Genomic DNA, 26,011 nt, shown 5'->3' with positions numbered 1-26,011 from the left:
CAGAATTTTTGAAAATGAGAATATCAGCTCTTGTTCACTGATCTTGACCTCTATTAACTAGTGGCTAAAATTTCCTCTTAAAACTAATGATTCTAAAGTCAAGAAAACATAGTTTCCATTTTCAAAATTAGCTTCAGCAAGATCATGTGAAGCAAACAATTTAAAGAAAAAGCAGATGAAACACTAAACTGCACATCCAATGGTGGTACTCCGCCTAAAGGAGTTCGATGCGGCAGGAACATCCTTCAGGCCTCAGAAGATGGGGAGCGGGAGGAAAGGCATTGACAGACAAGAACTAGATGGAAAACAGAAGTTATAGCTGACCAAGAATTTATCTTTATTCTGATTATGATTCTTCAAAGAGCATTAGTTGTTTACATTTCATTTAAGTCATGCTTAAATACATACCAAATATGACTACTTATATTTCTTTTGACCAAAAAGCTGAAAATGTTGTGTTCTAGTTCATCTTACTCATTTTATTCTGATGTGAAACACTCTAAATCCAAATCGTTTTGAAAGTAAATAGGCCAAGTGGCCTATCCTACCCTTTTTATAGTACAAATTCTGTGATACTGCCTTCTTTTCAGTATACGCTCCTCTGTGGGCCTTTGGCTTACACGCAGACCATCAGCTACAACCCATGGCAGTCAGCTTCAGAGTCCTCACTCCAGTGTGCATCTCGTTTCTCAGCCACAAGTTTGATGAACTGAAAATGACTGGCATAAAGCTTCAGTTTATCACTGATGTCCACCCATTTCACTTTTCCAGCATCATCTCCAGCTTCTAGCGTAAGATTATCCATTATCTCACCTGGTTGCCAAAGAAAAACCATCACCAAGAAGAATTCATTTCTGTTTTAGCATATCTATATCGTCAAGTATTCTTACTTAAAATAATCTCAAATCATCATTGTACTAGCTGGCCAAGTGAATTAAAAACTAGACTATTCCAGCCCTGGTCAGCAGAATGAATAAAAGGAAAAAAAACGAGACTACTCCAAAATGCCCAAATTTTAACCAAGTCTCTAAATTTTAGACAAACACACAATACAAAGACTTCTCTCTAAAAAGATTATCCTTAAAAAAGAGACTATATTATACGAATATGAAACCTTACATCAAAATCAATCCAAGATGGATTAGAGATTTAAACGTAAAAAAACCCCACAAATTATTGGTGACTCCTTTTATAGTCTTAAGTGGAGTTTTCTAAGCATAACACCAAACCAAAAACCATAAAGTATGTTTAAGTACTTAAGATATTTTAATAAATACAAGTATTTATAAATAGATTTATTAAAATATTTTAAACTAGGCCGGACACAGTGGCTCACACCTGTAATACAGTATTTTGGGAGGCTGAGGCAGGTGGATCACCTAAGGTCAGGAGTTCAAGACCAGCCTGGCCAACATGGTGAAATCCCATCTCTACTAAAAATACAAACATTAGCCAGGTGTGGTGGTACATGCCTGTAGTCCCAGCTTACTTGGGAGGCTGAGGCAGAAGAATTGTTTGAATCCATAAGGCAGAGGTTGCAGTGAGTCAAGATCACACCACTGCACTCCAGCCTGGTGACAGGGTAAGACACCATCTCGAAAAAAAAAAATATTAAATTTAAATTATCATAAAAATAAAAAATAAGTGTTCCCAATCACAGTTGGGAATATAAATGGCATATTTCTGTAGGCAATTTGGCAATGTTTATCAAGAGCTTTTAAAAAATAAGTTTTCTTTGACAAGCATTCATTCTGTAAATATCAGAGTACATCTTGTGTACCAGATTCTGTACTAGGCACTGAAGATACAATAAGCAATCCAGTAACTCCACTTTGAAGAATTTATTCTAATGAAATAGAGACAAGCCTATTATTCAAGGCAACATTACTTAAATATTTTATTTTATTTTATTTTTATTTATTTATTTTTAGACGGAGTCTTGCTCTTGTTGACCAGGCTGAAGTGCAGTGGTGCAATCACGGCTTACTGCAACCTCTACCTCCTGAGTTCAAGCGATTCTCCTGCCTCAGCCTCCCAAGTACCTGGGATTACAGGCACTCGCCACCATGCCTGGCTAATTTTTTTGTATTCTTTGTAGAGAGCACACTGCCACACCAAAAACTGGAGAGACAGGCAAATACAGAGACTCACAACTGACGAGGGAGAGAAGCCTACCACTGGAGTCAGCGCCTGGTAGGAACACTTAAAGGGTAACGAACTGCTGAAAGCTGACCTTTGGACTAGCTTGAAAGACAAAATCTCCTAGGGGCTCAGCCATACCAGTATGAAGGGTGGCCTCCATGTTAGTGAGTTTTACCTCCAAGAAAGCCACTGGGTGAAGACTGGAGAAAAATCCTCTCTCCCTTCCAACATGGAGAGGGGAAAGGTAACCATTTTGAAATATAGCCAGATCACTCTGCCCTCAAGGAAAACTATTTTACCAAGCCCTAAGCAATCTGAGGGAAAGGAAATATCCAACTCCACAATTTACCACCATATCTATCAATAGGGCTGTTTAATAAAAGGTGAAGAGAGCTGAAAGAAGGGCATGCTTCAGACCTTATTTAAGAAGTCTCCAGGGAAACCCAAAACTATAGGAAATTTTAGCCTCTGACACATACAACTACAGCAAACAACAAACACAGCCTAACTCCTAGCCAGATAAACATAAAACCTCACACTAAAGAACCATTTGCCTTAGTTCCCTTTACAAGATATATCGTGGTCAGTTTTAAAAAAGCACTACAGCCGGGCGCAGTGGCTCATGCCTGTAATTCCAGCACTTTGGGAGGCCAAGGTGGGTGGATCACCTGAAGTAAGGAGTTTGAGACCAGCCTGGCCAACATGGTGAAACCCCATCTCCACTAAAAATGCAAAAATTACCTGGGCATGGTGGTGCATGCCTGTAGTACCAGCTATTTGGGAGTCTGAGGCAGGAGAATCGCCTGAACCCGAGAGGCAGAGGTTGCAGTGAGTTGAGATCATGCCACTGCACTCCAGCGTGGGCAACAGAGCAAGACTCCATCTCGGAGTTAAAAAAAAAAAAAAAAAAAAAAAAAGGCACTAAAAGCAAGCATGCTAAAAGGCAAAAAACATAGCCTAAAGAAACAAAGCAAATATTAAAACCAAACTCAAATATGGCACAGATTTTGGAATTATCAAAACACAATTTTTTAAGTTTAAAGAGAGAAAAAGGGTAAAAATAGCGAACAACCTATGAACTCTATAATCAACCTCTGAAGGATCAGTTACTGTTTTTAATTCCAAAAATAAGTAGTTAACAAATTTATCAGTACTAAAGTTGTACAGACCTGCTTCTAATTTACATCTGCATATTTCTTCTAATATACCTAAGTGGAAATACAGAAGCAATGGAAAATGGCCCCAGGAGTTTCCTCCAAGTTCAACAAGCAAAAGCACAGGACATAGAAATGACAGATCTTCTAGTTCTAGCCCATTTTGTAAGTGAAAAAACTGAGTCCAAGAGGACAAGTGATTTGTACAAGGTTACACAGCTCAGAAAGAACCATGAGTGGAACATTCATTTCATTTCTCTAGCATGATGCACCCACTTTTACACTACAAATAAAAACAAATTAAATTTAGCAATAAAATATGTTTCAAGGGAGCCATTCAATGTGTACATTAAGATCAAATTAATTTTTAAGACAGCAGATTTTTCCTTTCTCCTTCTGTAATAACAGGTTTGACCCTCCTCATAAAATTTTAAATTCCATGGACCAGAAAGAACATTCATGTAAATTTTCTCAGCACTTGGAATTTTTTGTTATTGCTTTGTGTTTTAATAATCCAAGATTATTATAAAAATATTTCAAATAGTAAGATATAAATCCCATTTCCTTCATCACTGCCATACTTCCTACCCAAATCCCAGTTGCTTTCGTTTTTGTTTTGCAAAAAAAATGAATCCTACTCAATAAATAATCTGACATCTTTAAAGCATACCATTTCAGCCCATAATTTCAACCTTAATTTCAAATGTTACCAATGGATTAAAGAAAATTTAATCGCTGGTGAAAACAGTTTTGAAGATTTCTCCTACGTATTCCTTTAATACCAACAATTTTGCTTTCATATAACTACAATCCTACAATCAACAGTTAATTGGTTTAAGATGCTAAAATAGTCCAGATTTAATCATGCCTTAGTGGGCTACTGGCTTAAACTGATCCTTTAATCCCAGTCAGTTTAATAAATATAAAGTTACCTGTTTCGTCATGGTAGTTCACAGCTTCTGTCTCCATCCATGCATTATCGGTGTTTCGAGGATCATCAACATATCCCTTATATATCTATTTTCAAAAGAAGACAGATTTTTTAAAAGTCCAAGATGTAATGAGTACAGCAGAGCACGTTACCTTCACTAGCATCAGAAATGTAAATATCCTGTTGCACAACAACATGAACATATTGAATGCTACTGAGCTGTACATTCAACAGTTTAGATGGCAAATTTTATGTTATGTGTTTCTATCAAAATTTTGTTTAAGAAATGTAAGTATCAGCCAGGCGTGGTGGCTCATGTCTATAATCTCAGCACTTTGGGAGGCTGAGGCACGTGGATCACCTGAGGTCAGGAGTTTGAGACCAGCCTGACCAACAAGGTGAAACCCTGTCTCTACTAAAAATACAAAAAAATTAGCCAGGCATGGTGGTAGACGCCTGTAGTCCCAACTACTCGGAAGGCTGAAACAGGAGAACTGCTTGAACCCAGGAGGTGGAGGTAGCAGTGAGCCAAAATCGGGCCATTGCACTCCAGCCTGGGCAACAGAGCGAGACTTTGTCTCAAAAAAAAGAAAGAAAAAAAGAAAGAAATGTATCTATCATAAAATTTTTAATGCAGTACTTTATGTGCTTGTTTCAAACTTCCCACAGAACAATATTCTCTTTTGAGGCAGCTTTAAAAAACATGAAACCCTCAGGACAGGCACAGGGCTCATGCCTGTAATCCCAGCATTTTGGGAGGTGGAGGCAGGCAGATCACAAGGTCAAGAGATCAAGACCATACTGGCCAACATGGTGAAACCTCATCTTTACTAAAAACACAAAAATTAGCTGGGCATGGTGGCACACACCTGTAGTCCCAGCTACTCGGGAGGCTGAGGCAGGAGAATCACGTGAACCTGGGAGGCAGAGGTTGCAGTGAGCTGAGATCACATCACTGCACTCCAGCCTAGCGACAGAGCAAGACACTGTCTCAAAATAAATAAATACATCATGAAACTGTCAACACTTCAAACTCTAATTTCAGAAAGTAAGAATAGTCAGATTTGGGCAATATGATTTTTTAAGAGAGTCCATGATTTAAGTATTTTTCTGTGATTATGGTTTCTGAAATATAAAGGTAAACTCTTCTAGTTAAACAAAGGAGATCCATAAGTAAAACTAAAGATTACTACTTAAAGCTATTAATATATGAAAATATTTGGATCTAGTCATCTAGCACAAATGTAACCCAAAAAAATCTGGACAACATAAATAACTAAATCCCAATTCTGAAAAACAAGCAATCCAAATTAAAAAATGACATAAAAAAGGCCAGGCACGGTAGCTCACGCCTGTAATCCCAGCATTTTGGGAGGCCGAGGCAGGCAGATCACCTGAGGTCAGGAGTTCAAGACCTGCCTGGCCAACATGGTGAAACCCTGTCTCGGCCGGGCGCGGTGGCTCAAGCCTGTAATCCCAGCACTTTGGGAGGCCAAGGCGGGTGGATCACGAGGTCAGGAGATCGAGACTATCCTGGCTAACATGGTGAAACCCCGTCTCTACTAAAAATACAAAAAACTAGCCGGGCGTGGTGGTGGGCGCCTGTAGTCTCAGCTACTTGGGAGGCTGAGGCGGGAGAATGGCGTGAACCCGGGAGGCGGAGCTTGCAGTGAGCCGAGATCACGCCACTACACTCCAGCCTGGGAGCACAGCGAGACTCCGTCTCAAAAAAAAAAAAAAAAAAAAAAGAAACCCTGTCTCTACTAAAAATATAAAAATTAGCCAGGCATGGTGGCATGTGCCTGTAATCCCAGCTACTTGGGAGGCTGAGGCAGGAGAATCATTTCAACCCAGGAGGCGGAGGTTGCAGTGAGCCAAGATCGCACTATTGCACTACAGCCTGGGGACAAGAGTGAGACTTCATCTCAAAAAAAAAAAAAAGAAAAAAAGAAACAACAACAACAAAAAAGAAAAAAAAAAATTTATTATTTTCTTATTATTAGTGTGCATATACCTTGTAAGGTATTTTTTTAAAAACACAGAAGGCCAGGCTCACTCCTATAATCCCAGCACTTTGGGAGGTTGAGGTGGGGGGATCACTTGAGCCCAGGAGTTCAAGACCAGCCTGGGCAACATGGTAAAACCCCATCTCTGCAAAACAAAAAAAAAATTAGCCCAGTGCGGTGGTGTGTGCCTGTGGTCCCAGCTACCCAGAAGACGGACGTGGGAGGATCACATGAGCTCAAGAGGTTGAGACTGCAGTGAGCCGTAACACCACTGCACTCCAGCCTGAACAACAGAGCAAGACCCTGTCTCAAATAAAAATCAAAAGAATAGAGGGTATATGGACAAAACAAACATGAAACTTAAATGATTATCAACCAGAAAAATCTCTGTATGACACAATTTAAAATGTAAATGTTCTTTCAGCGAGAGCTGAATTCATGCACATACAAAAAGCTTTCTGTTGGATGGGTACTCAATGTGAAAGAAAATAGTTTACAGGCCAGGCATGTTGGCTCACGTCTGTAATCCCAGCACTTTGGGAGGCCAAAGAGGGCAGATAACTTGAAGTCAGGAGTTCAAGGGCAACCTGGCCAACATGGTGAAATACTACATGGTGTCTCTACTACAAATACAAAAATTAGCTGGGCATGGGGGTGGGTGCCTGTAATCCCAACTATTTCAGAAGCTGAGGCAGGAGAATTGCTTGAACCTGGGAGGTGGAGGTTGCAGTAAGCCAGGATCATGCCACTGCACTCCAGACTGGGTGACAGAGCAAGACTCCATCTCAAAAGAAAAAAGAAAAACTAAGAAGAAAAAGGTTGTTATAATAAATGATATAAATGAACTAAATATAGATCATCTTAGCCTATATAAAGATGGGCTATAAAACTTTAAATAGAAACCTATTTACAGTGAAGATCTGTAATTCGTTTTTGTGAATATATTTTAAATATACAAGTATTCCACTTTATTTAGAGAAGGACATACAGATTTCCAGGTCAACTTTTAAGTCACTTTTAACAATCCACAGAACTAAATCCCTCCCAGAAACACTATTTCTTACCAGTAGGTGGTCTTGGCTGAAGAGTCTGTGCAACTTTTCCTCTATTTCTCTCTTTTCAGCACTGGTTTTCTGTAAGGAGTTGAGAGCTTCCTCACCAAATTCTCTTTTCAGTGTGGCACTAATCTTTTCTCCTGGATCCACCATCCCCTAAGAGTCACATTTAAAAATTTGAAAAAAGGGATCAGCTTTGATTTGTTCAACAAATATTTATTGAGTGGTAGAGTGAACATTATTCAATCTGCCTATAATAGTGATCCCCATTTCTCTGTGATACGCTGTTCTCTAAACCATCTGTTGCTAGCAGAAGAAGCCAGTAAGGATACCTCATGTATTTGGCCACAGTTGATTGGTCCAAGGTTAGCCTATGGCAAACTGAGCCAATCAAACCAATTTCCTGGTACTTGCCAAACTCAAACTAAGGAAAAAGGACTGGAGGCAAGATATAATACAGCACATTGATTCTTCCCCCATTGTTCATTCCATTTCAGCCACACTGATCTCCTCAATGTTCCCAGGACCTGCCTAACATGCTGCCCACTGAGCGCCTTTGCACCTGCTATTATCTCTATCCAAGATGCTGTTCTCTAGTTATCTGCATGGTTCACTAATTCATTTCCCTTCAGATAGTTACCTAACATGCACCTCCTCGGGGAGGTCTTCTCTAATTGCCCTGTCTAAAACTGCAAACTCTCAAACACTTCCTAGTCCTCTAACTTGCTTTTGTTTTTTTCTTAATACTTATTGTTAGATGGGATATATTTAACTTATATATCTTATATTATCTGTCTCTCCAACTGGAATGTGAGCATCAAAAGATAGAGATATTTGTTTATGCTGTTCTGTTGTATCCTCAATGTCTAAAATATTAGCTGACAAAAGGAAGATACTAAAAATACAGTGATTAGATGAGTAACTGTCAAAATGATATCAATGACAGCAGTTTCCTGATAAGAATTTCAAATAACAATAAAAATGTAAGATTCTGTGATGAAATCATTATTACATTATTGCTTTCAACCTAAGTGAAGTTTGACGATTTGGCTCACAGAAGTTAGCCTAAAGTTCGCTGAGCGCAGTAGGTAGCTCATGCCTATAATCCCAGCACTTTGGGAGGCCAGGGCGGGTGAATCACGAGGTCAGGAGTTCAAGACCAGCCTGGCCAAGATGGTGAAACCCCATCTCTACTAAAATACAAAAATTAGCCAGGTGTGGTGGTGGTCACCTATAATCCCAGCTACGAGGGAGGCTGAGGCAGGGAATTGCTTGAACCCAGGAAGCGGATGTTGCAGTGAGCTGAGATCATGCCATTGCACTCCAGCCGAGCAATGGACTGAATGGACTCCGTCTCAAAAAGAAGAAAAAAACAGAAATTAACCTAAACTTTTATCAGAGTCAGTTGAGATCCTTATTTCCATTCCATTTTTATTCTACAAAGAAAAAAACATTCTTGCAGATAACTGTATGTTTATAAAGAGTCATCCTCATATCAAACTATCTCCATTTCACAATATGGTATAAAATATAAAACCCTCTACCACACACATAAACATTTTAAACGGCCACTTCAGGCTGGGCGTGGTGACTCACACCTGTAATCCCAGCACTTTGGGAGGCCCTGAGGCAGGCAGATTGCTTGAGGCCAGGAGTTCAAGACCAGCCAGGCCAACATAGTGAAACTCGTCTCTACTAAAATTACAAAACTTAGCCAGGCATGGTGGCGCATGCTTGTAATCCCAGCTATAGTGGGAGGCTGAGGCACAAGAACTGCATGAACAGAGGAGGCACAGGTTGCAATGAGCCAAGATCGCACCAATGCACTCCAGCCTGGATGACAGAGTGAGAGACTCTGTCTCAAAATAAATAAATAAAAAATAAATGGCCCCTTCAAATATACCACTGCCATAAATTCAAACTACAAGTCAACAAAAGTATACTCATCTCGATGACATTATAGAAATTATTTAAACTACAAGGAACAGTAAATAACAAAAGTTAATTTTTTAAATGTTGTCAAAAGTTATCAGAATTCAACCAAAAAGTGCTTAAAAATACTACTTTGGGCTTGGAGTAGAGGTTAAATTCTGAAATGGGATCCAACATAATGAATGCCTATTTATATGTGATCTCTAATAATCGTGTGAAGTAGATCTCTTTATTTTAAAGATGAGGGCCTGAACTCCCAATCACCCAGCTGCAAGTGGAATGGCCAGAACACAGACCTACATCCAATATCAAAGCCCAAGTTATTTCCCAAGGGTGTCAGAATTAGACGCAGATTCTAACAGTCTTGGATTATCCTAAACTTGCTGCTGACAATGACACTTCATGCAGGGATGAAAAACAAAAGAACTACTAATTCAAGTGGGAAGGAATAGAGGAAAATTGAATAGAAAAGATCCACAAACAATAACCATGTAGTAAGTAGAGCAACTAAAAAGAACTTAAACACTAATTTAATTTGAATGCTTACCCCTGGGATTGCCCATTCTCCACAGTCTTTCCTTTTTATTGCAACAAACTGTAAGATGTGTTTCCCAGAAACAGGATGCATGATTTTATTTCCACTGCTATCCTTTTTCCATCTGTGAATAGTAATGTAAAATCATAACTATTTACAACAAAAACTAAGGTTCTATCTCAAATCTGAGAAAAAGTTACAAGGACACTTTTCTTTAAAACAGAGTATATATAAATTTATCTCAAATCAGCTAGTTTTATTTAAAACCATTGATTTTTATAGGAAATATTCTATATTCATCACTGTTACAAACCAGGACAAATGTCTACATTACATAAAAGATACTACATTATCTGTAACGAAAATTCAGGATACAAACAATTTTTACTACTTAAAGTACTAACAAAACAAGTAGCAGCAGAATAGAATTTAAAGAAAAGGTTATCAAAGTTTTTTAAAAAATAAGTTTACATATCCTTCTTTAAAAATTACTGGTAGTTGCCAGGTGCAGTGGCTCACACTTGTAATCCCAACACTTCAGGAGAATTGCTTGAGCTCAGGAGTTCGAGACCAGCCTGGGCAACAAGGGAAGACCTCATCTCTACAAAAAAATTAAAAAATCAGCTGGTGCAGTGGCATGCACTTATAGTCCTAGCTAGTTGGGAGACTGAGGCAGAAGGGTCACTTGTACCCAGAGTTTGAGGTTGCACTGAGCTAAGATCGTGCCACTACATTCCAGCTTGGGTGACAGACAGAGAAAATTACTGGTAGTGAAAAAGGCATGGTAAGATTTGTTTTTGGCAGGGTGTGGTAAGTCACGCCTGAAATCCCAGCACTTTGGGAGGCCAAGGCGGGCAGATCACCTGAGGTCAACAGTTCAAGACCAGTCTGGCCAACATGGTGAAATCCTGTTTCTATAAAAATACAAAAATTAGCGCATGATAGTGAGTGCCTGTAGTCCCAGCTACTCAGGGGGCTGAGGCAGGAGAATGACTTGAACCCAGGAGGCAGAGGTTGCAGTGAGCAAAGATCGTGCCATTCCACTCCAGCCTGGGTGACAGAGTGAGACTCCACCTCAAACAAAAAAAAAAAACAACTTTGCTTTTAACAGTTCACCCTGTGCTAAGAGAAAAGCAGATTATATGACCCAGTTTAGTTGTTGTCAAAAGCAGTACTTCTCAATTTTTTTTTTTTTATTTAAAGAGACAGGGTCTTGCTCTGTCACCAAGGCTGGAGTACAGTGGTGCAATCATAGTTCACTGTAATCTTAAACTCCTGGGCTCAAGTAATCATTCTGTCTCAGCCTCCTGCATAGCTAGGACTACAGGCATGGGCCACCACACCCAGCTAATTTTTTTTTGTTTTTCAGTAGAGATGGGGTCTCCTGCTAGGTTACCCAGCCGGTCTTGAACTCCTGGCCTCAAGCCATCCTCCCACCTCAGCCTCCCAAAGTGCTGTGATTACAGGTGTAAGCCACCACACCTGGCCCTGCTTCTCAATCTTTATGCCCTCTAATTTGATAAACAAACAAAAAAAACTCTATCCTTTTATTTTACATTTTAAATTGAATTGATTATAGGTTTTGTAAAAAGTATCAAGGCAATGTTAGTTTCAGAATACACTTTTTCTAACCACACTCTCTTTGCCAGAGATGTTGATACTAATAAATCTTCCCTTCCCCTTCCTCACCTCCATATCAACCTCCAGCCCAATTTTAGGAATTGTCCTAATGATCTCTTAGTCAAAAAAAAATCTTCCAATGCTAAACCAAAAAAGAAGGTCTATGATCTAATCATTACTCTGGATGAAACTCAATAAAATATTAGTGTGGATATGAGCTTCCAAATTTCCTTATATAGTAGCTGACTACCATATCTAATTTCCTTATATAGTAGCTGACTACCATATCTAATTTCCTTATATAGTAGCTGACTACCATATCTACCATATTTAATTCTTCCCATGAAAGAGCTCACAGTCTAGCAGTGGCTCTAAATTAGAAGGGTGATAGTTTGATGAGTATATTAAATAGAAATGAAATAATAATTAGTACAAGAGGGCATATCTGTTTTTAAAATGCCAGAAAGGGGAATACATGAGTGAGAAACAAAGTCATAAAATAAAATAATGTGTTCAAGAAACTGAATGTCCATACGGGGTCTAGCACCACGGGCATCAGTGAGTGAAAAGATAGGCCAGAAAAGTGGGCAACGGGCTTATATGACGGTTCATCTAATTCATCTACTTAGAGAGCCAGAGAATGTTTTTAAGCAGGGTAAAGCCATAACCAATCTGAAGTTTAGAAAGCTCACTCACTTTGACAAAAGCATGTATGTTGGTCTGCAGGAAAGCAAGACTGGACTCAAGAAGATCAGCTGGGAGGCCACTACTATGACCCAGGTAAAAGATGATGACAGGACAGAAGGCAGAGACAGTGAGAAAGAAGAGAGCATGGATTTTATTTTTATTTTCTAAAAGCCATTTAGATAGCATTTCTTATACATATAAAACACTGTTCCAAGTGCTTTCATGTATTTATCTATTTAAGCCTCAAAACAACCCTATAAAACAGTCGTTTTATTATCTTTATTTTACAGATACGGAAAATGAGGGACAGAAAAGTAAGGTAACTTCCCTAAGACTGCAGTGTTAACAAGGGTGTAAACAGAACTTTGAACCTGGGCAATCTGGTTCCAGAATCCGTGTTCTTAATTACCATACTATCTACTTAAACTGAACAAGCAGAATGTTTACACTAATTAGGTAAGAGGAAAGACGACCGGGCACATTGGTGCACGCCTGTAATCCCAGCACTTTGGGAGGCTGAGGCAGGCAGATCACGAGGTCAAAAGATCAACACCATCCTGGCCAACATGATGAAACCTTCTCTACTAAATACAAAAATTAGCTGGGCGGTGTGGCGTGCACCTGTAGTCCCAGCTACTTTGGAGCCTGAAGCAGGAGAATCACTTGGAGGTTGCAGTGAGCCAAGATAGCACCACTATACTCCAGCCTGGGCGACAGGGCTAGAATCTGTCTCCAAAAAAAAAAAAAAAGGAAAGATAAGAAGGTGAATGATGGCTCTGTTCACTCATAAACATTTACTGGCACCTACTACACATCACATGCAAGGAGATGGGAAAACAAAGACTCAATACAGCCACTGCTCTTCAGCCAACCAGTTGTGACTATGGAACAAGGATGAGAAACAGAATAGAGAGAGATGCTGGCCAGGTGTGGTGGCTGCTGCCTGTAATCCTAGCACTCTGGGAAGCCAAGGTGGGAGGATTGCTTGAGCTCAGGAGTTCAAGACCAGCCAGGGTAACATAGCAAGACCACATCTCAAAAAAAAAAAAAAAAAAAAAAAAAGATGCTGCTGGGGAGAAGGCAGGACCAGAGAGATGAGCAGCTTGCATATGTTCTCAGATTTTATTCTGAAGGGACAAATGTATGGATTTTAAGCACAGTAGCTTCTTGCTATGTTAGTATTAAATACATTATCACCAATTTTAAAACAAAATTTCTTGATCTAACAGAACACATCATTTTAATTGATGAACCTAATGAACACTTACTGAATATCAATGATATTTCTATGCCCTATTGCTATTCCCTCCCCAGTTGTGGTAGTATGCACCTTCCTGTCGTTAACCAAAAGGGAACAGAAAATGATAGTCATCAATTATTTGACCTGAATTTATTTAAAATAATATATTAACACTTCCCAACTCATTTTGACTCTAGAGGATCTGAAGAAACTTTTGAAAATTGTACCTGGACAATCTCTAGGAGAGATGCCTGGGAATCTGAAAATTTAACACCTGCCCTGGAGCTTCTGAACTAAAAAGTTTATGAAATCCTGAACAATGCTGTTTTGAATCATGAAGTGCATACTTGAAAGAAAGGGGGATAGAATCTTTGCTCTGAAAGTGCCTGGGTGATTCTCCAGTAGAAGGAATATACCCTAAAATAATGATAAAAAGTACAGTATAGTAAAGACTCACTAGTGGTGTAACAGAAAAAGCACAGTATTTAAAGCCACTTACCCCTGATTCAGATGTCAGATCTGTAACATTTAGGCAAGTCACTTAACCCCAGTGAGTCTCTATTTTCAAACTCTCAAAACAGATATATCAATACCTACTTGGAGGGGCTTCTGTGAAAAACAAATAGAAAAACTAATGATAGCACTGATAGGATGCCTGGAATAGACTAGTCTAAAAGTAGAATACTTTTAACAATTCATCTAAGGCCTAATCCTTCTTTCAACATCTTTCATTCTTCTCTCTTCCATTTCTGCTGCCTCTCATCTATTTAGAGGAACTCATCAATTTATTAATTAATGCATTATGTATTATTAATTAATCATTACTGAGATAACAAAGAACATCAACCTAAGAGTACAGCTGAAAGCCAGACACTGCCACTTGTGGGCTCTCTTATAGCCTTGGACCATCTCTAAGCCTTCAGTTCTCTTATCTGTATGACAGAGTTAAGCTCAAAAAGTCTACCATTTCAAAACAACTTGACACACAATCACCATGTATACTCCCAGACACTATTTGGTCCAGCATAGATAAAGATAAGCTAACTAGATTCTAACTTGCAAGACTCAGACTCCCTTTTCTGCTTCTTGTCCGCTTACTAGCATTACATTCCTGTTTCAAACGTTTCATACCTTCCTGTTTTTAGCCAGCTTCACCAAAGTCAGAAACTAACACTGCCATTGATATTTTTTTATTAACTCTTTCCATCTCATTTAAACCACAGAGGTTCTAACAGTACATGGATGGAGAGGTAAGTTGATCAGTAGTTAAGTAAGTAGGTAGGTGAATGGGTGGGTAGGTGGATGGATGATGGACGGAAGATAAAATTGGGGATTGGGTAAAGATTCTTTTTGGCAGGAGAATCGAGAGGGCAAGTAAGAACGTAAGACCGGGTGAGTACGGGTGCCTCTTCCAATAACTTGAAAATAAAAAAAATATATAGAGTTAAACTCTCAGATCAAAGAAAAACAGAGTCTCCGTGAAGAAAGGCCCCCAAAATATCAAAACTAGGAAAGTAACAATATTGAAGATATTTGCACTATTTAAAGAAAGAACATGACAATTCCATGTGAGGAGACAGATGGTCAGCAAAGAAATTCTATAAGTAAAAAAATAAAAATTAAAAGGATGACAAATATGATAGTATTTCAGATATGTTAGAAAGATGATTCCTGTGGAGATAGCTAAGCCCATCTAAACATTAGATTCACTGACCTTCTTAATTCTGATTCATGCTCATCAAGAGACCTGAATATGATTTGATTTACCAGATAGGTCTGCCTCGGGAAGAGAATGCCTCTCCCCTGTTCTGAAACCTTCAGTGGCTCCAGTCCATACTACCAATTTTGGCATTTAAAATTCTTCACAATTAAAACTGCACAAAAAGTAACTTTTAGTTTCATTTTTCACCTACTACTCTCCTACAAGAATATTCTGTTTCAACCAAGCCGGTCTCTACTCAGATATTACTACAAACCCTTTTCTTAGGCTTCCTGCTATCTCCCTATCCAAGGTTCAAGTTCAGCTCAAATCTACCTGCTTTATAATGCCTTTCTTGAGTGCTCTAGTTTACCACAGCCATGCCCCAACATCCAATCTTCTAAAGCATCCTGAATCACCCATACTATTTGATCACATTTAACATGTTTTCTTACTTCATATTTTCCATCTTGCAAATAAAGCCATAGCTCTTCAGTCACAGAGAACCAACTTAGGATTCTTAGATTTTTTTTATATCTACTAAAGTGCCTACTCAACGCTGAGAACAAATAGATGTTCAATAAATAGATGCATAATAGAATTAACCTTCTTTATATAATGCCTAACCTACTCATATAATGACAGCTTTATACTTATATCACATCACTGTTGTATATAAAATCCCTTAAAAATATCAATTATATATACATCTGCATGCATATTTATGTAATATACGTATGCTGGCGTGTGTGTGTGTGTGTGTGTGTGTGTGTGTACAGTCATGTGCCATATAATGATGTTTTGGTCAATAACAGACCACATATGCAATGGTGGTCCCATAAGATTATGATGGAGCTGAAACATTCCTATCACCTAATGATGTCATAAGCCATTGTTAATATCCTCATCCAATGCATTACTCACATGCTTGTGGTGATGCTGATGTAAACAAACCTACTGCACTGCCAGTCATAAGAGTACAATCACATACAGTACATAATACTTGATAATAAGTGACTATGTTACTGGCTTATGTATTTACTATACTGTACTTTTTATCATTATTTTAGAGTATATTCCTTCTACTTATAAAAAAAGTTAACTGTAAAACAGCCTCAGGCAGGTCCTTCAGGAGATATTCAAGAGGAAGGCATTATTATCATTGGAGATGACAGCTCCATGCATATTACTGCCCCTGACAACTTTCCAGTGGGACAAGATATGGAGGTGGAAAACAGTGATATTGATGATCCTGACCTTATATAGTCCTAGGCTAATGTGTGTATTTGTATCTTAGTTTTTAACAAAAAGTTTAAAAACAAACAAACAAAAAAACTTTTTTAATTAAAAAAAGCTCACAGAATAAGGATATAACAAAAAAACTATTTTTGTACAGTTGCACAATGTGTTTTAAGCTGTTATAAAAAAGCCAAAAAGGTTTTAAAAATGTTTAAGTTTATAAAGTAAGGAAGTTACAGTAAGTTAAGGTCAATTTATTATTCACAAAAGGAAAATGTTTTTTATAAATTTGGTGTAGCCTAAGTATGCAGTGTTTATAAACTCTACAGTAGTGGACGGCAATGTCTTAGGCTTTCATGTTCACTCACCACTCACTCTGACTCACCCAGATCAACTTCCAGCCCTAAGAGCTCCATTCAGGGTAAGTCCCTGAAACACGTGCATGGTTTTTTATCTTTTATATTGTATTTTTACCTACTTTCCCTATGTTTAGATCTATATACACTTACAATTGTGTTACAGTTGCCTACAGTATTCAGTACAGTAACATGCTGTACAGGCTTGTCACCTAAGAGTAATAGGCTATAGCATATAGCATAGGTGTATACTACTTACTTGATTATACCTACACAACCTAGGCTTATGTAAATATACTCTATGAAGTTCGCACAACAGCAAAATCACCTAACAATGCATTTCTTAGAACGTGTCCTCATTGTTAAGCAACGCATGACTATATATACACATATATATACAAACACATACATATGCATATACACACAGGTATACATATATACACACAGCTACAGTCTGCATTTTTTCTATCACTTAGCTCTTTGCTACTGATATTTTTTTTATTGGCTCTTACCTGGTTATAATGGGATCTGCAGCATGATTTGGGCCCCATCGCCCCAAAAGCCCCCGGCCAACCAGTCCAGTCCGTCCTGCAGGATTTCTAGAAAAACAAAAGCATAAAATCAATTGAATGTTTTCATCTTTTTAACCTGATTTGATATAACCCAAAAGAAGGGAATACAAGCAGTAAGACGGAACTAATAAGTCCTTACAAATCCAATGGTACTACCACATATCTGGTGCTGAGGTTATGTATGCCATTACATTGCTATTTAATTTTTCTTTTGTGCATGTGATATGCTTTGAACTTGAACCAGGAAGAGGTTCTCATACCCAAAGTGGTTCTACAATGTGATGATTTGTTTCAGTTTTCACCTATACTCCTAAATTCAAACTAGAACCTTCCTGCATTCTTTTGGAACACCCACATCTCTCTTCACTTTCTCATTATTCTCATTTCCTACTCTACTCTCCTACAACCCCTCCCATTAAAGTTGTTCCTGTTACATTAAGTCCATTTTTCCTCAATGGTTTCTGGATTTTTATTATCATCAATAATATATATTTGTAGTATACAATAAGGTATTAGTATTACTATTTCACAGATTTCAAGTATACTAAAATACAATTTTATAAAAATGCCAACTATTTAACCTGATGCCACAATCCAGTGTTAAAAATTTGTCAGATAAACCCATCAATATTCATGCCTGTGTCATTTTATTTCAGTAAATATCCTTTAAATGTTTAACTTTCACTATGTACTACTAAAAAAATGTTCTAACATGTAATTCTACCTAAGGGTACATATCTTTTGGCCTCCCACTATATGAAAGTAAATAAACAACTTGCCAAAATATCCCTTTCTGCCATTTTTTTTATTCTTTCTTCCCAGTGACTGTTATTAAAATTGAATGAATTTTTATATTGTTTTTGTATAGACTCAGAAATATTTCAGCAAGACTTGAAAATAGCAACAGAAAGAAAAGACAAGAAAGCTGACAATAATTCTTTCCAAATTAACAGGAGGAAGGGCAGAGTGGCCAGCAACCATATATATATATATATACACACACATTTTTTTTTTTTTTTTTTTTTTGAGACGGAGTCTCACTCTGTCGCCCAGGCTGGAGTGCAGTGGCATGATCTCAGCTCACTGAAACCTCCATCTCCTGGGTTCAAACAATTCTCCTGCCTCAGTCTCCTGAGTAGCTGGGATTACAGGCATGCGCCACCATGCCTGGCTAATTTTTGCATTTTTAGTAGAGACATGGTTTCACCATGTTGATCAGGCTGGTCTTGAACTCCTGACCTCATGATACACCCGCCTCAGCCTCCCAAAGTGCTGGGATTACAGGCATGAGCCACCGTGCCCGGCCTGCAACCATATTTTATTCCATGTAACCACACATCCCTGAACACAAGTGATCAAGGCCACCATTAATAGACAGGTTAGTTTGGATAGATGACCAAGACTGTAACTTGTAAACAGGAAACTGGAAAGGACACACAGATTATATTAAAACCTGAAAAGCACAGATGGTTACTTGCAAAGAGAGAGTAGTAAGCCAACAATATAGACAAAAGCATAAATGAGGCAGAGAGAGAGTCCTGATGGATTTCGAACTCCATGTTTTCCTAAAGTCAGCTGCATTTTTGCTTTGAGCTCCTTGAGACATTCCTATAACCTTAAAATAAATTTTACTTTTGCTCAGGCAAGCTAAAGTTAGTTTCTATTAGTCAAAGAGACTTGACTAAACGAACAATCTATCTTGCATTTCCATCTATGTATCTTACCTATCTTTTCATATATTTTATCTTTTTGTAATTTTATCTATAAAAGAACCTAAGGAATCAGTCAAATGCAAGGAGAATTTGACTTAAAAAGACTCAATAACATAGAAAGATGTGTAAGTTATCACCAAAGAAAGAACTCAGCAAAACTGAAGGACCAGGTTGAGATGAGAGGAGTACTACCATTTCCTTGTCTTACAGGAACCAAGAATACAAAGTGTTAACATTTTTATAAGGTGATAACCATGATTTCAAATCTGTGATCCTTCTTTGGTTTTATTTAGTACATGCTAATTTTTACATTTCTTTCTAATATTTTAATATGATTTGGCTCTGTGACTCCACTCAAATCTCACCTCAAATTTTAATTCTCGTAAGTTGAGGGCAGAACCTGATGGGAGGTCACTGGATCATAGGGGGCAGTTTCTCCATGCTGTTCTCATGATAGTGAGTGAGTTCTCATGAGATCTGATGGTTTTTTTTGGTTTTGTTTTGTTTTTTTTGAGATGGAGTCTCGCTCTGTTGCCCAGGCTGAAGTGCAGCGGCACGACCTTGGCTCATTCCAACCTCTGCTTCCTGGGTTCAAGCAATTCTCTTGCCTCAGCCTCCCAAATAGCTGGAATTACAGGCGCCCGCCACCATGCCCAGCTAATTTCTGCATTTTTAGTAGAGACAGGATTTTGCCATATTGGCCAGGCTGGTCTCGAACTCCTGATCTCACATGATTCATCCACCTTGGCCTCCCAAAGTGCTGGGATTACAGGTGTGAGCCACCGTGCCTGGCCAATCTGATGGTTTTATAAGGGGCTTTTCCCCCTTTACTTGTTCACTCTCTGTCACCTGCTGCCATGGAAGATGTACCTTTGCTTCTCTCTTGCCTTCTGCCATGACAGTAAGTTTCTTGAGGCCTCCCCAGCCATGCAGAACTGTAAGTCAATTAAACTTCTTTCCCTTATTAATTACCCAGTCTTGGGTATGTCTTTTTTTTTTTTTTTTTGAGACGGAGTCTCGCTCTGTCGCCTAGGCTGGAGGGCAGTGGCACAATCTCAGCTCACTGCAACCTCCACCTCCCAGGTTCAAGCAATTCTCCTCCCTCAGCCTCCTGAGTAGCTGGAATTACAGGTGCCCACCACCACGTCCGGCTAAATTTTGTATCTTTAGTAGAGATGGGGTTTCTCCATGTTGGTCAGGCTGGTCTTGAACTCCTGACCTCAGGTGATCTGCCCACCTCGGCCTCCCAAAGTGCTGGGATTACAGGCGTGAGCCACCGCACCCAGCCAGGTATGTCTTTATAGCAGTGTGAGAACAGGCTAACACATTTTTATAATATCTTCTTAAGGAAAATGGATAATTTTTTAGTTGTACAGAAAAATCATTTTTTAAAAAATATAGAAAGACCCTTGATGTTAAATTTTTGGGTTATCTTTATTTTTACTCTTACAGGTTTGGATAAATTCTTACTTTAAGATACTATACCATTTAATAAATATCTGCTGAACAATTTTCCTTTCTATTAATGTATTCAATTAATTATTTCTATTTTCAAGATAAAATTACAAAAAGATGCATTCAAACGCTGCCTCTGCCACTTGCTCGCTGTATACAAATTGCTTACACTCTTTCCTTCAATTAAAAATTCAACTAAAAATATCCACCAACAGGGTTATTGTGCAGATTTAATTAGATCACATATATAAATAAATTTGTACAACATCTGGGTCATACAAGGATTTGATAAATATGAACTGTCTTTTCTACTTTTTGGTGACTCATTATTGCAAGATGCTCTACTCCCAGTACCTACCTTGGTCTTCCATTTTCAATCTCATACAGGCCATTCTTGCTCTTTCTCTCAACATGCCCATCCTTTTCGTTAAACTTGGGAGAAAAATTACTTTCACTGTAATGAGAATACCAATGTAAAATAAGAAATAATCATTCAAAACTACCAACAGCTTAATAATGCAAGTCAATCTGTTATCCATAGGAAGTATTTCTGAAACAGTAAATTTTTAAGGGTTAGTTTTTTTTCCACAAATCCGTCTTATTCCTTCAAAACAATTTTTAAGGGAAAAAAAAAGTTTTAACCAAAACACCATACATTACAAAGATATATATTATTATTAAACTTATTAACCCCTCTGGGAAGGACTACCAGCAGAAGAGCTAGAGCTCCTACCACATGCTACAGAAAGGTGTATTAGCAAGAAGGAATTGTTGGTGGGCACATTATGAAAACTATTGGTTCCCATGTAATTCCAAAAATAAGATTCCTTCTGACGATGTTTCTACTATTTCAAAATAATTTAAATTTCTTCAAATGCACACTGATTAATATTTTTATCAAAGAAAACCCACGAAGCAGTGAATTTGCCCCACAAGCTGCATAATAAATATGATGTAAATTAAAAACAGACATACTATGCTGGAAATGTTCTAGATTTTGATCTGGGCAGTGGTTACAGAGCTTTGTAAATGTAAAACTTTACTGAGCTGCACACCTTCACATGTAAGAAATGTGCACTTTACAGCCGGGCACGGTGGCTCACGCCTGTAAGCCCAGCACTTTGGGAGGCCGAGGTGGGCAGATCACGAGGTCAGGAGATCGAGACCATCCTGGCTAACATGGTGAAACCCCATCTCTAATAAAAAAATACAAAAAAAATAAAGAAATGTGCACTTTAATATATTTATATCATGCCACAACAAAAAAATTTTTATGTTTTATTTATTTCTTCTTTTTTTTTTTGAAATGGAGTCTTTTTTCTGTCGCCCAGGCTGGAGTGCAATAGCACTATCTTGGTTCACTGCAACCTCCACCACCCAGGTTCAAGCGAATCTCCTGCCTCAGCCTGCCGAGTAGCTGGGACTACAGGAACATGCCACCATACCCGGCTAGTTTTTTATATTTTTAAATATAAATATATTTTATAAACAGAATATGTATTATATATATATAAATAAAATATACATTTTATATTTTTAAAATATAAAAAATTAACCGGGTGTGGTGGCACGTTCCTGTGTTCCCAGCTACTCGGCAGGCTGAGGGTTTCATCATGTTGGCCAAGCTGGTCTCAAACTCCTGACCTCAAGGGATCCGCCCACCTCAGCCTCCCAAAGTGCTGGGATCACAGGCGCGAGCCACTGTGCCCGGCCCAACAAAAAATTTTGTAAACAGACATAACTAAACTACTCTCCTCACCACTATAAAATCCCTGCCATAATTGCACTGACAGTGAATAAAGAGTTATGTAGCACTGGATAGTTCATGGGCAGTTCTGACACAGATTTCACTTTTTTCTTGCTTTAAAGCCAGTGAGTGAGCAAAGAAATATCCGTGGGTTGGGGAATAATTTCCAACTTCAACGATCCATACGTTTTCTTAAGACTTCTAACCAATCTGCCATCTAACATGCAAATAAAAAGAATTAAATGATAAAAACCATGAAATTATATAAAACCAGAGTTGCAATGCCTTTGGGATTCTAGAGAGTCACCCCTTTAAAAAAATCACCAGGCATGCTGGCTCACGCCTGTGACACCAGCACTTTGGCAAGCCAAGGCAGAAGGATCACTTGAGCTCAGGAGTTCGAGACCAGATTGGACAATAATACTGTGAGAACTCATCTCTGCTAAAAATTTAAAAGTTAGCCAGGCATGGTGGCACACACCTGTAGTCCCAGCTGCTCTGGAGGCTGAAGTGGGAGGATCACTTGAGCCCAGGAGATCAAGGCTGCAGTGAGCTATGATCACACCACTGCACTCCACCCTGGGTTAGAAAAAGAACATAAAGGGGTGGGAAAAATGGGGAGATATTGGTCAAAGGGTATAAAGTTTCAGTTATGCAAAATGAGTAAGTTCTAGAGATCTAATTTACAGTGTGGTGACTACAGTTAATAATACTGTTCTTGTCCAGCCTGGACAAAACAGTGAGACCCCATCTCTACTTAAAAAAAAAGTAAAATAAAATTAGCCAAGTATGGTGGAATATGCCCATAGTCCTAGCTACTCAGGTGGCTAAGACAGGAGAATCACCTGAGCCCTGGAGTTGAAGGTTAGAGCAAGCTATGATCACATCACTGTACTCCAGCCTGGGTGAAGTACAGTCTCAAAAATAGAGAGAGCACCAGTCTCAAAAATAGTAATAATACAGTATTGTATACTTGAAACTTGCTGAGAGTAGATCTCAACTGTTCTCACTACACACAAAAAAAAGGTAGCCATGTAAGATTATTTTAAATGGCTTGATTGTGGTAATCACTTCAAAATGTATATGCATGTCAAAATATCACATTGTACACTTTATATATAGTTATTTGCCAATCATACATCAATAAAGCTGGAAAAAATAAAAGAAACAAACACAAAATGTTAATCAATGCGGCACTTCTATGAATTTAGTGAGAGCCCTTTCTCTCTCATTCTTCCCCTCTCTCTCCCCTTTATCCATCCCTCTTCTATTTTTTCACACTGGTTTATCATCATCCTGTTCTTAGTAACCTGGAAAATTTGCTGAAAAATACTTTCACAAGTCTAGTTATATTGGAAAACAACCACAAAAGATATTCTATTGATAACCCAAACAGAACACATGAAAACAAGTACCATCAGCTGTTATTTCAAAACAAATATAATAGTACCAGCTGTTATTTCATAACACATAGCTGATGCTATTTGTTATTTCAAATCAAAACAGATTTAACTATTTGGAATTATCCTCCTAAAACCCCCAAAAGAATAAAAAAAATGAACTGTTTATCTTTGGCAAGAATTCAAGCAAATGTGGAAACTAAGTTATAACACAGCTAAGCATAGATTGAAATTATTTTCAGGTGTCAAAAAGATACTTTGCAAATAAAACCATTAACTTCTCTAAAAGTCTTACTCCCAGCTAATGCTGTCTTATTTGCTCACCTGATCTGAGGATCTGCCCACCTGGGTCCAGCCAAGACAGAGACTGCAGTGTATTCCACAGGGTTATAGTCCTGCCACTCAACAAGCCAGCCCACTTTCTCATTAGGAACCTGGCTTCGTTCAACTTTTGAACCTGGGTAAGGAGACGTCCGAGCCTTATTGTGGGAATTCTCTTTGGAACCATTAGAACCAGACATGACGTTGGTATTAAGATGAAACCAACAAGATGAAAACGAGTTTCTAGGGGAGAAAAAGAAAAAACATTTTACATAAATACCAAAAATATATTAATTAAAGAACCTAGGCCGGGTGTGGTGGCTTATGCCTGTAATCCCAGTACTTTGGGAGGCCGAGGTGGATCACCTGAGGTTAGGAGTTCAAGACCAGCCTGACCAACATGGTGAAATGCCATCTCTTCTAAAAAGACAAAATTAGCCAGGCATGGTGGCATATGCCTGTAATCCCAGCTACTTGGGAGGTTGAGGCAAGAGAATCGCTTGAACCCAGAAGGCAGAGATTGCAGTGAGCCAACATCGCACCATTGCACTCCAACCTGGGCAACAAGAGCAAAAACTCCATCTCAAAAAAAAAAAAACAAAAGAAAAAGAACCTAATTCAAAGACCCAAAAACATACTTCCCAATTTCAAAAACCTTTAAGTATCAGAAAATTCAAATATGATGCATATTAGTCTAAAAGTCCAACATCTATGAGAGATTATTTTCAAATATACATTTTTTTAACATATAGCTAAATTTTATTAGTTGGAACCCACTCACTGAATTTATTTTAGGCAAAAAAAAAAAAAAAAGACACAAGCTTACTTGTGTGTTATCTGTTGTAGAAGGGGAAGTTTGTTATGAAAACTCAAACCATAAAAACAAATGTAGGCCTGGCGTGGTGGCTCATATCTGTAATCCCAGCACTTTGGGAGGCCGAGGTGGGCAGACCACTTGAGGTCAGGAGTTCGAGACCAGCCCGCTCAACATGGTGAAACCCTGTCTCTACTAAAAAATACAAAAATTAGCCAAGTGTGGTGGTGCACACCTGTAATCCCAGCTACTGGGGAGGCTGGGGCAGGAGAATCGCTTGAATCCAGGAGGTAGAGGTTGCAGTGAGCCGAGATTGTGCCACTGCACTCCAGCCTGGGCAACAGAGCGAGACTCCATCTCAAAAAACAAAAAGTATAAAAGAAAATCGTTTAAAGTCTATGTGAAGGAATGCATTTTTTAAAAATCATCTATAATATACACGTAAAACGTATGGCAAAAATGGTTCAAAGGAAAAATGGGAAAATAGAAATTAAATACTGAAAAATTCTTACACTGAAAACGAACTAATGTAATATAATCTGAAGGTAGACTGTGGTAAATACACAAATTGTAACCTGTAGAGCAAAATTTAAATAAAATATACAGGCATGAAATAATTGGAGAGCATATGCAAAAGAAAAACCAACCAACCTTCACCCTAACCACACAGCATATACAAAAAAATTTTTCATATCTCATCTTGCCTAAAAAGTTAAATGGCTTCTCATTATCCTTAAAATAAAATACGAATTCTTGATGACCTTAAATTAGGACATCTAAAGTAGGAAAGGAGATTCTGAGGACATGGTAAAACTATGATAGCTCCTTTCCCCTGCTCTCACAATACCAGTCAGTTTGACCTTCTTAAGACAAATGATTGACGGGGCAAACATCCACTTGACCAAGGTTGTGGAATAAGTCAACTGCATGTGCCTCCTGATCTCATACAGTGAGAAGTACACAACAATCATTTGAGGTATTTCTGCCAAAAATATATGACATGAATCTGGACATTAGGAAACACAGGACAGACCCGGGTTAAGAGACATGTTACAGAATAAAGGTGTGTACTCTCTAAATTGGTAAGGTCATGAAAGATAGAGAAAAGTACAGGAACTCTTCTAGATAGATCAAGACTAAAAAGACATGACAATTAGAAGCAATCAATGATCCTGGATGGGCTGATAACCATAAAAGAAAAAGTAAACATTGCAGGATAGGTAGTAAAGTTTGAATGGGGTTGTATAATTTTAAAAGGCGAATTTTTTAAAAGTATCTATTTACTCCCAACAAAGAAAAACCCAGGACCAGATGTCTTTACTGATAAATTCTACCAAACATTTAAAGAAGAATCAACACCAATATTCCCTCAACTCTTCCAAAAACCTGAAGAG

General features: G+C 38.3%; 1 protein-coding gene across 3 annotated transcripts in view; it reads right to left on the bottom strand.

Moving 5' to 3' along the window:
• Positions 1–313: 313 nt before the first annotated feature.
• Positions 314–26,011, bottom strand: part of NUDT9 (nudix hydrolase 9) — a 36,363-nt gene continuing 10,665 nt past the window's right edge. For all 3 annotated transcript variants that reach the window (XM_031664597.1, XM_021938439.2, XM_031664598.1), the window contains exons 2-8: positions 23,807–24,046; positions 20,694–20,789; positions 17,109–17,195; positions 9,768–9,879; positions 7,298–7,444; positions 4,229–4,313; positions 314–813 (exon numbers count right to left, since the gene is read on the bottom strand). In XM_031664597.1, coding sequence (XP_031520457.1) covers positions 635–813; positions 4,229–4,313; positions 7,298–7,444; positions 9,768–9,879; positions 17,109–17,195; positions 20,694–20,789; positions 23,807–24,003 — 903 coding nt within the window. In that variant the 5' untranslated portion in view covers positions 24,004–24,046 and the 3' untranslated portion in view covers positions 314–634. The remainder of the gene's footprint in view (positions 814–4,228; positions 4,314–7,297; positions 7,445–9,767; positions 9,880–17,108; positions 17,196–20,693; positions 20,790–23,806; positions 24,047–26,011) is intronic.

Source organism: Papio anubis, chromosome 3 (assembly GCF_008728515.1).
Source record: "Papio anubis isolate 15944 chromosome 3, Panubis1.0, whole genome shotgun sequence".
Taxonomy (NCBI): domain Eukaryota; kingdom Metazoa; phylum Chordata; class Mammalia; order Primates; family Cercopithecidae; genus Papio; species Papio anubis.
Note: the sequence above shows the minus strand (reverse complement) of the source record. Positions and strands in the feature narration are given on the sequence as shown.